Genomic DNA, 11,101 nt, shown 5'->3' on the forward strand with positions numbered 1-11,101 from the left:
CACAAAGGAAGGAAAGTCAAGGGTCTCGTCCCAGCAAAGAGTCAGAACTGGCAGGAGATGTGAACACACTGGACATCAAGGTGAGGAGAGAAGCAAAAGGCCTGGGCAAGAAGCCAAAATCAGAGACGGAGGCCTGGGAGAACAGGTCAGAGACACAGCTAAGCAGAGTAAGCCGGCCGTGCAGTCATGATGCCTGGCTGGTGGTCTGGAGCCCAGTGACCCACAGGGTCTGGGGGATCAGGAAGGGCAAGCCAGGCTGTGGACAGAGGGAGCCCGTGTCCCTGCCGAGTCACTTCTTGAGCTTTTTCCAGGGACTTTCCCCCAGATCCCTGACTCTATGTTTACCCTTGCCACAGGTCTTAACCTCTGTATGTGGGAGGATGGCAGTGCATCCCCACGTAGGGAAAAAAGTCAATATTCCAACGTTCATACTTCTGTTGGTTCCATAACTATTTTGAAAATTAATGAATTTTGACAAAATTTAATGCCCCAGATTTCCATATCACCTTGTTTTCATTTTTATGATGACCTTCTCTTTATGGCAAGTGATCCTGGATCTACTTGTGATAGGGATATCAATTCTCCTTTAAAAATAATCTTTAGAGTAAAACTAGGAAGGCACACCTTAGGTTTGATTTGGGATGTAGACTGAATTTCATAATAAATTGGCAACTGTGAAAAAATCTTCCAATTGTCTATTTTCTATTGCTCAATAGATTTCCATTAAATTTGTGAGTGATGTGCCACATACATTACTCTCGGACATTGGACCATTATATTGATTTCCACGGTTCAGAGTTCTCCTTCCTCATCCAACTTGGAGTCTAACAGAACCTGGCCTCTATTCTTCCAGCTACTAGTAACCCCTTTTCTAAGGCCAGCCACCTTCACATTTCCCTCCTCCCGGGATGCATGTGGGCAGTTGAGAAAGAGAACCACAAAAAGGCTCAGCAATCACGGATGTATTGGTAAGAGTTACAGACTTTTGGAGCAGGTTCTTCCAATGAGGCCGATGGGTTCAATGATTTTTAAGAAATAAGCAAGTCTTCTTTCTCGCTAGAATATTTCCAAAATTGATTTACTAAACAGCTACCATGTATGGGGCCAGAAAGTCTTAGGAATTAAAATGATTCGATTCTATGACATAGGCAGGAGAGAAAGATCAAGCTTTCATTTATTCTAGCGGGGGTAGTGGGGGGGAAAGGAAGATGACTTTTCTTCAAATAACAGTAGGAAACATAGCTTCCATTTAGTAAGGCAGACCTGGTCTTTTAGATTCTAATTTTGTCTCCAAAAATTGCATCTTCTACGTACGCCTCTCTGCATCTCCTTATAATGATGGCACATGTGAGAATGCCCCGTGAGTGTCTGAATATGCTGTGCCATGGTATTGCTTGAGCTTAGAAAATGCGGCTCCTTGTAAATATCCAAATGGCTGTCATTTCTTTTACTTAAAAAAGTGAAGTGCAATACAATTATTTATGTTTTAAGCATTTTAAGAAGTCTCTTAAGAAAACTGTGAGGGCCCAGGGGGGTCAGGACTGTGGGTCACTAGGCCAGACCACCCACATCGTCTCCTATGTTGCCTCTGGGACTCAAAGTGGTGTGCAATGTCCCAGAAAAAAAAATCATTTCAAGGAGGCCAACCAGATGCTGCCTGCCAAATTGCTAAGACCATGCTGTGTCTCTCACATTTGGGGCATATCATGTGGGTCAAAGAGAAAGACCACGTGACCATGGCCCCTCTGGAGTAGACTGCCATGGACAAGAGGGTTACCATACCCCAGCTCCTGCAGGAGGAAACCCCGGAGGAGGCAGCTGGCGGAGTCAGGGGCTGGTGGGAGGGTCTGGGGGCTGCTCCCAAGGAAGTGCCCCACTCCGCCCCTTACCTTCGACTTGGACCTCATGAAAGGGAATCCCACGCTGCATTTGAGGAAGTCCGATTCTAGCAGTTCACAGGAAATGCCCATTTCCTCCTGAAAGAGAGAAAAACACCAACAGATGGGCCGGCTGCACAAGACAGATGTGGACATGGCCTCAGGGAGGCAGATGGAGACTTTGGCAGACACGGTCCGTCTTTAGTTCCCAGACAAGAGCCACTGTGGGCTGTGGGGGGAAGAGGAGCCGCTGACCAGCACGAGTCCCAGGTGCCCACCCTTCCGTTGGTTCCCTGGGAAGACAGGTGCAGGGGACAGAACCACTCTTCATTCTCCACTAACACATGGGCTCTGAACCCCCGTGCTCTCCTGGGACACGGGATGGGGCCACATGTGAGCTGGACACCTCCTCTGCTTTGGATGAAAAGGCAGCCCTATTGTCTTTCTGGCCCTTTCTCCTAAGCCCACGCCCTAATCCAGCCTTTCAAGACCTTGCTGGTGTAGGAAAGTCAAACTCTAAGAAAATGACACCCACGAAAATATAGGGATTCTTTCGACAGCCAGAGAAGTGAGGAGGGCTGACCTGCTCCCCTACAAGCCTCCCTGGGGTGGGTCAAGGGCAAGGACAGGTTAGCCCAACCGCCATGGACTCTTCATGTGGCGGCCGGAGAACCAGGGGAGGGGCACAGGGAGCCGCCTTTCCCACCGGAACACATGGTTTCCAACCAAGGCCAGAGGAAAGCCAGGAGGCTCTTCATACCCTCTCTGCTTCTCCAGGTCACTGCAGCAAATCAGGACTTCCAAGGGGAGTTGGTATGTTTGCAGATTTTGGAGAAGGGGAGACACAGGGCAGAACTAGCACTTGCTGAGGGTCCAGAAGCCGGGACACTGAAGTTCAATGGGGCCGTGTGACCTCCCCAAGGTCATGCTAAAACCTGTCTCCTTCCCTGTTCCACACAATGGCAGACAAAAGGAACCAATCCCTGTGGATCCAGCTCTGAAATCCTGCCCGTGCTTCCTGCTCCAGTTTCCCAGACCCCCCTCCTCAGCTCAGACCAGCTGTTCCAGGCCTTTAGACAAGTACGACCAACATTTCCTGCTGTGTCCAATCAGGGGGGAAAAAAGTGAGCACTTACTATAACAGACCTATTCAGTTATAAATTATAAACCTATACTACCATACTTACATAGCAGGAACATTATCAAACACACAAAAAGTACAAATGCTAGATGATAACCAATCCATGGGCTTAGAAGTTAAGATAGCAACTGGGGAGGCAGTAAGTGGAAGGGGCTGCGTGGGTGCTGGGAATATTCCTGGGTGTGATCCTTGTGAAATTCGATGAGCTGGGCGCTTAATGATTTGTGTAATTTGGTCTGTTTGTTAAACAGCAATAAAACTTAAAAAAAAAAAAGCAACAAAACAAAAATCCCTCCAAAATACAGTGAAGTGAAAAACAGGAGACATAGAAATAGCAAAGGCAACTCTATCTCTTTAGCATCCAATCTTGGGGATTACCGACGTCGGGGATTATACGTTTTCTAATGGCTCTCAGGGACCTTGGCGAGCGTTTCTCCCACGGACTCGGGACCCCGTGCGTTAGAATCCGCTTGGGAGCATCTTTAAAAACACAGATTCCTGGGCTGCATCCCAGTCGCCTCTGTGTGGACAACTGAGTAGATTCCGAGACAGTGGGGACTGGGAAAAGCATGTTCCGTGAACGCTAAGTGATAACGTGGGTGAGCCTGCTGCACGGTGCCTGGGAGCCACTGCCACGGGCTTTCCTTTTGTTGTTCCATCCTACCGGCTGCTTGAGGGGCCTTCCTAAAACATGCCTCTCTCCACTGCAAACAGAATGGAGCTTAAACCCATCTGGACCCATATTCCTATATACTACCATACTTATATATCAAGAACATTATCAAACACACAAAAAGTACAGATGCTAAAAGATAACCAATCCATGGGCTTAGAAGTCAAGATAGCAACTGGGGAGGCAGTAAGTGGAAGGGGCTGCGTGGGTGCTGGGAATATTCCTGGGTGTGATCCTTGTGAAATTCGATGAGCTGGGCGCTTAATGATTTGTGTAATTTGGTCTGTTTGTTAAACAGCAATAAAACTTAAAAAAAAAAAAGCAACAAAACAAAAATCCCTCCAAAATACAGTGAAGTGAAAAACAGGAGACATAGAAATAGCAAAGGCAACTCTATCTCTTTAGCATCCAATCTTGGGGATTACCGACGTCGGGGATTATACGTTTTCTAATGGCTCTCAGGGACCTTGGCGAGCGTTTCTCCCATGGAATCGGGACCCCGTGCATTAGAATCCGCTTGGGAGCATCTTAAAAAACATAGATTCCCGGGTTCCATCCCAGTCGCCTCTGTGTGGACAACTGAGTAGATTCCGAGACAGTGGGGCCTGGGAAAAGCATGTTCCGTGAACGCTAAGTGATAATGTGGGTGAGCCTGCTGCACGGTGCCTGGGAGCCACTGCCACGGGCTTTCCTTTTGTTGTTCCATCCTACCGGCTGCTTGAGGGGCCTTCCTAAAACATGCCTCTCTCCACTGCAAACAGAATGGAGCTTAAACCCATCTGGACCCATATTCCTGTCACTGTCCCCCTGGCCCACGGAGCACCTACATTGCTGTTCTACAAACACCCTGACCCGGGACATCTCCACACTCTGTGGAGGCTGTTCCTCAGCCCTATTCCAAGGTTTTCTTCACCCGTCTTGGCCCCCAAACACTCGGGGTGGTGAGTTCACATACAGAATATGGTTACAGTGCAGGGTTCAGAATGGGCCCTGAGCATCCCTGGGGAGCTGAGTCATTCTATCCGCTACCAGGATCGTGACAGATGTCAGTCCTTGAACTTGAAGAGCTCGGGGACTAGAAGGGGACGTCCTCCCAGCAGAGAAGCAGACATTTACATGGCAGTGGGAGGGGCTGCCCTCGGCACCCAGGGGACGTGTGTTGGCAATTTCAATAAGAAAAACCAGAGAGTAATTTCTCAAATGTTGTCTCAAGACCTGCATATCCCAAAGACGCGTCTGATGGTTCCCTGTGGGTGGCCTTTGGTCACCATCCTCTTCCTCATGCTCCTCACCCCAGAAGCAGTGCCCACAACGGGCCCAACTAAAATCTCCTCTAAATTCCAGCTAATTGGCTTGTGGGCCTCAGAGGCAGCAAGCCCAGTCCAGGGTGACCTTCGCTCTCGGTTTCCCTGGGACAGTCCTGGTTCATGTCTGTCATCTGGGTGTAATTACTCTCAAGAGCGTCCCGGCATAAATATAAATTACGTGATTACTCAACCCCTCCAGACGCCTTCTGTAACGCCCAAGCGCTCGCCAGGAGAGAGGTTTTCAATGTAAGTCGAAGGCCTGTCTGCTCTTACGATGTGCTGCCCCGAAGACATCTTCAGTGTGTGCATGGGTGTGTGAAGGAGTGACTGCACCTCCAAACATTTACGCTGGAACTTGACGGGACCTCGGTTTGCTTAGCTTTGCCTGAGGCGGCTCCGGATTAGTCAAGAGCTGCTGAATGACCTCATTCCTGCTAATTCCAAAATACGAGAAATAACCTTTAAACCAGCATTGGCTGTACTAGTCCAAGTCTCTCTTCCTCGAAGTCGAATAGAAATTACAGAATTTTAGATGGATCTTGGTGGTGATGAGCAGAAAGGGCGAAAAGCAAAGACATCTCTAGGAATGAGCGCGCTCAGCGGCTGGCTCCTGCCCCTGGATGAGGTTCCAGACTGGTTGCCATGGAGCACCCTCCTGCCACCTGTCAGCGCCAGTCCAGCGCCCTGTGGCTACCGGAGCCGCCCTGACCAAAAGGCTCTTTCATTCTAAGCCCTGCTCTCCGACTACAGTTCTGTCGGGGAGGTTATGACAGCCTCCCCAAGAGCACTCTGCAGCCTCTGACTGACACGGTGCAAAAGGCCGCCCCTCCGCCTCCAGGTGGGACCAGCTGTGTCGTGCAACTCATGATCCAGAGTCCCTGCGGGAACTGGCCAGGCAGACTCCGGCCGGCCAAGCGTACAGACCCGTTTGGCTCCTTCCTCCACCCCGCCCTTTGCCCGTTATTTCTCTTCTCCCAAGAGCATTACCCCAATAAATCTCCGGCAGGAATCCCCATCTCAGGTTCCGCCTCTGATGAATCTGACCTCAGAGAATACACGTTACAGACGCAGCTTGGGAATGCGAGCCACTGGAACGCGCTGGGCATGTGCTACCAGGTGGGGAGAGGCAACACTCACCTGCTAAGATCGCTCGTTTAAATCCATACTAGCCAAGAGGAAACTTTAAAAAAATATATATATTTTAAAAGGAGAGGGATAGAGAGGTAGAAACATCGATGAGAGAGAAACACCATCGATCAGCTGCCTCCTGCACACCCCCTATTGGGAATGTGCCCGCAACCAAGGTACATGCCCTTGACTGGAATTGAACCTGGATGCGGTTCTAGACTGGTTGCCATGAGCACCCTCCTGCCACCTGTCAGCGCCAGTCCAGCGCCCTGTGGCTACTGGAGCCGCCCTGACCAAAAGGCTCTTTCATTCTAAGCCCTGCTCTCTGACTACAGTTCTGTCGGGGAGGTTATGACAGCCTCCTCCACAAGCATTCTGCAGCCTATGACTGACACGGTGCAAGAGGCCGCCCCTCCGCCTCCAGGTGGGACCAGCTGTGTCGTGCAACTCATGATCCAGAGTCCCTGCGGGAACTGGCCAGGCAGACTCCGGCCGGCCAAGCGTACAGACCCGTTTGGCTCCTTCCTCCACCCCGCCCTTTGCCCGTTATTTCTCTTCTCCCAAGAGCATTACCCCAATAAATCTCCGGCAGGAATCCCCATCTCAGGTTCCGCCTCTGATGAATCTGACCTCAGAGAATACACGTTACAGACGCAGGTTGGGAATGAGAACCACTGGGACGCGCTGGGCATTTGCTACCAGGTGGGGAGAGGCGACACTCGCCTGCTAAGATCGCTTGTTTAAATCCATACTAGCCAAGAGGAAACTTTTTAAAAATATATATATTTTAAAAGGAGAGGGATAGAGAGGTAGAAACATCGATGAGAGAGAAACACCATCGATCAGCTGCCTCCTGCACACCCCCTACTGGGAATGTGCCCGCAACCAAGGTACATGCCCTTGACTGGAATTGAACCTGGGACCCCTCAGTCCGCAGGCCGACGCTCTATCCACTGAGCCAAACCGGTCAGGGCAAGAGGAAACTTTCTTAATTGTCTCTTATAAAACCTGTATGGCTCCCCCATCAGGGGAGCTCTTGCCCTCGAAGAAGCATCTGCACCCCCTTTGTTCTGGTTTCAGATCAGGCCCAGGTATAACCTTAAATACCAGGGTCGGGAAGGAGCCACGTACCCCGCTGGTAGTCAGGTGGGCACCCTGTAGGCACAGAGAGACCCAGAGAAGCTTTAAAAAAATTGAGTCTGGGAGAAGTGACAAAACCCAGCTGTCCCCCTGCTTTGGGGGTTGTGTCTTACCTCTGCCAGGCACCTGGTGCCCACCAGGAGGTATATGGGGGTGATCCAGGGACCAGGCTTCTCCTTGGCTCTGGTGCCTGCCATGTCCCTGGAGAACTTGACTTTAGCGCTGTTGTAAAACTCAGGATTACCAGCTCTCAGCCGTCGGGAATGCGGGCCAGCGAACAAGCTGTCTCTCCTGTGTCCCTGCCTGCCAGCCAGTGTAGACATCTGATCACCCAATTCACGTACAGGGCAAATGTACCACCGCATAAAACTACACCCTTGCTGAAAAAGACCCAGGCTTCCATGAAATCAATGAACGTCGTGTTGGAAAACTGATAAGCCTGGATCTGGCAGCGATGGGTCAGTTACCTGCTGGAGAAACCACAAATTCCCCCGGATGATAACTCAGTAAGCTGCTTCCGAAGATGAGGATTCAAGTAAAAGTATCCAGGGAGCCCTTGGGCAAACGATACCATTGTAAAGAAGACCTTTCTGTGACTGTGCTTAAAAAAAGGCAAAGTATAAAGCCAAGAAAATACTACTTTATGACACAGGAGGGATGTTCACCTCCACACGCTGCCCATCCAGCACGCAGTGCCTTCTTTTGTTTCAGAAATGGACGCGCTGGTATTTTACAGACGCTAATAAAGCAAGTGAGCGCTGGCTGTGGGTCGAAGATACCCTTGACAGTTATAATCACAATGTTACAAAAGCTGTTAAATGGAGGATAATATAAACTTTATCTTCACAATTTTTAGTTTCATTTTTCAAGGAAAGTTCCAATCAAAACTTAAAAAAATTTTTACTATGCAGTTTTGGACGCTATTTTAAGAGGAGTCACAGAACCAGCCTTTTCCTCATTCCCACTTTTCTTTGGCTAACAAGGACACCCAGTACTGTACACGGCTATCAGGGTTTCTCCCTGGAGATTATAAGTGATTCAATTAAAAAAAAATTTTTTTTCCCCAGCTTTTGACCAACACACATTATTCTCAGGATCCGGAAACCACCAATTAACATTTATTATTATTTATTTATTTAAATATGTTTTCATTGATTTCAGAGAGGAAGGGAGAGGGAAAGAGATAGAAACATCAATGATGAGAGAGAACCATTGATCAGCTGCCTCCTGCACGCCCCACACTGGGGATGGAGCCCGCAACCGGGGCACGTGCCCCCGAACCATGACCTCCTGGTTCATCGGTCGACACTCAACCACTGAGCGCAAACTATAAAGCCAAGAAAATGCTACTTTATGACACAGGAGGGATGTTCACCTCCACACGCTGCCCATCCAGCACGCAGTGCCTTCTTTTGTTTCAGAAATGGACGCGCTGGTATTTTACAGACGCTAATAAAGCAAGTGAGCGCTGGCTGTGGGTCGAAGATACCCTTGACAGTTATAATCACAATGTTACAAAAGCTGTTAAATGGAGGATAACATAAACTTATCTTCACAATTTTTAGTTTCATTTTTCAAGGAAAGTTCCAATCAAAACTTTAAAAAATTTTTACTATGCAATTTTGGACGCTATTTTAAGAAGAGTCGCAGAACCAGCTTTTTCCTCATTCCCACTTTTCTTTGGCTAACAAGGACACCCAGTACTGTACACGGCTATCAGGGTTTCTCCCTGGAGATTATAAGTGATTCAATTAAAAAAAAAATTTTTTTTTTCCAGCTTTTGACCAACACACATTACTCTCAGGATCCGGAAACCACCAATTAACATTTTTTATTATTTATTTATTTAAATATGTTTTCATTGATTTCAGAGAGGAAGGGAGAGGGAAAGAGATAGAAACATCAATGATGAGAGAGAACCATTGATCAGCTGCCTCCTGCACGCCCCACACTGGGGATGGAGCCCGCAACCGGGGCACGTGCCCCCGAACCATGACCTCCTGGTTCATCGGTCGACACTCAACCACTGAGCCACACCAGCTGGGCCCGATGAGCATTTTAGGACCTAATAATGGAAAGCTTGGTTTGGGCACCAACGCCAGCTGGGCCCGATGAGCATTTTTAGGACCTAATAATGGAAAGCTTGGTTTGGGCACCTCTGTTTTCTCAGCGCCTGACATCGAGCTGGGCGCTGAGGAGACCCCGAGTTTGCATTGATTACATGGCCGGGCCTTGGCTCATCAGGGATTCAGATGAAGGGACTGCAGGAAGCAGCTCCCTGGCTGGTCTGCCTGGCATGGCAGCTGCTTGCCTTGGCACAGCCCCTCTCTTTTCCAGACATACCTGTCCCGGCCCCAGGAGCGCGGCCAGTGCAGCCGAGCTCCAGCCCTGTGTGCAGCGTGCGGTGGTTGGCAGGAAGGATCAGATAATGAGGCTGGGGGCCTCCGTGGCTCTCGGGCTCCTGCCTCCCCATCACACAGCCTTTGGTTTCACTGTGGAGCGAGGCTTTATCTGACGACCAACGCACTGCTCTTTGGGGAGCAGCAAAGTCTGGTGCTGGGCTTATGCTGAGCGCCAGGGCGCGTCTGAAATTTGATTTCCCATTTTCCACTTCCCACACGTGTTTGTCAAACTGAAGATGACCCTAATGGCCCCATGTCTGTCTGCTAGGGTGGCAGTCTGGTGCTCCTCTAAGACCCCCCGCCCCCTCCGCCCAGGCCTGCCAGGTGGCCCCTGGGAGCTGGTCAGAGATGCCTCAGTGTTAAGTCAGTTAAGAGAGAATCCAGCTGAGTTTTGGAAGCATTTTATGCCAGATTCCGTAATCGACTGAGGAGTCAGAGGTAAGCAGGGGCTCCCAACACCCGGGCCCAGTGAGTTAACTCCTAGGAGAAACTTCATTGGCCCGACTGAGCGGTGAGTCAGCCTGAGTCTCACCAGAATCAACAGTCCTGCTCTCAGAGGGGAGTCCTCTGGGACAAGGCCCGCGCAGTCCTACCCGGGAGGAAAAGCACGCGAGCTCTCAGCATAGAAAGTGCACGCACTTTGGCATTAGTGTCGCAACTTTTTAAAAAAAAGTGTGTTTTTTCTTTAAATTGATTTTAGAGAGATAGGAAGGGAGAGGGAGGGAGAGAGAAACATTGATGTGAGAGAGAAACATCGATCGGTTGCCTGCTGTATGTGCCCCTACTCAGAAGGGAAGCAGAACACAAAGAAGTTGTGTCACTTGCCCGGGGTTGCCTATCCGGCAATCGAAGAGTGGGTCAGAGGGATTGTGGGGGGGGGACGGGGAGGAGGGGGGGAGAGAAACACCAAACAAGGAACAACCGGGTCCCCTGGAACCCGCGGAAGTGAGACAGACCAGGTGGGTAGCATAGACCCCATGAACCTGGAGCACACAGGGACTCCAGCACGGATGCCAAGGACGGCTGGTGGCCTGGCAAGGCTGGGCAGCGGTTACAGACCTTCTGCCGGTTAGGCGCTGGCAAGTGCACAGTCCGGGGAGCCAGAGGTGACTATCCAGCCGCGTGGGGGATGTGGAGGAGTGGGGCGGAGAAAGCGCTACAGAGCAGGTTCTTTTTCTAAAGTTTGTCAAAACCGCCATTGGGAGGCAAAGGCCCAGACTATTCTGGGTGTGTTCTTTCCAAGCTTGAAAAGGCGAAGCAAGCAGGAGTGAAAACGAGCGTTGGGGAGAGAGAAACCACATCGCTGTTAAAGCAAACTTCCCTCCAAAGCCCAGCATTAGAAGCGAGAGAGTGCCCTTCAGTTATTTAATTTTTTAAAAATCTATATTGTTGAAAGTATTATGTCGCCCTTTCTCTCCCATGGACCTCTTCTA

At 49.9% G+C, this 11,101-nt stretch overlaps 1 protein-coding gene across 1 annotated transcript in view; it reads right to left on the bottom strand.

The window, feature by feature from the left end:
* The window catches only part of LOC102248016 (integrin alpha-9), a 133,213-nt gene that overhangs the window by 62,491 nt on the left and 59,621 nt on the right, over window positions 1–11,101 (bottom strand). Inside the window, exon 4 of the mRNA XM_005882670.1 lies at window positions 1,890–1,976. Within this exon, the coding sequence (XP_005882732.1) occupies window positions 1,890–1,976 (87 nt within the window). The remainder of the gene's footprint in view (window positions 1–1,889; window positions 1,977–11,101) is intronic.

The sequence above is a fragment of the Myotis brandtii genome, unplaced genomic scaffold (assembly GCF_000412655.1).
Source record: "Myotis brandtii unplaced genomic scaffold, ASM41265v1 scaffold731, whole genome shotgun sequence".
Lineage (NCBI taxonomy): Eukaryota > Metazoa > Chordata > Mammalia > Chiroptera > Vespertilionidae > Myotis > Myotis brandtii.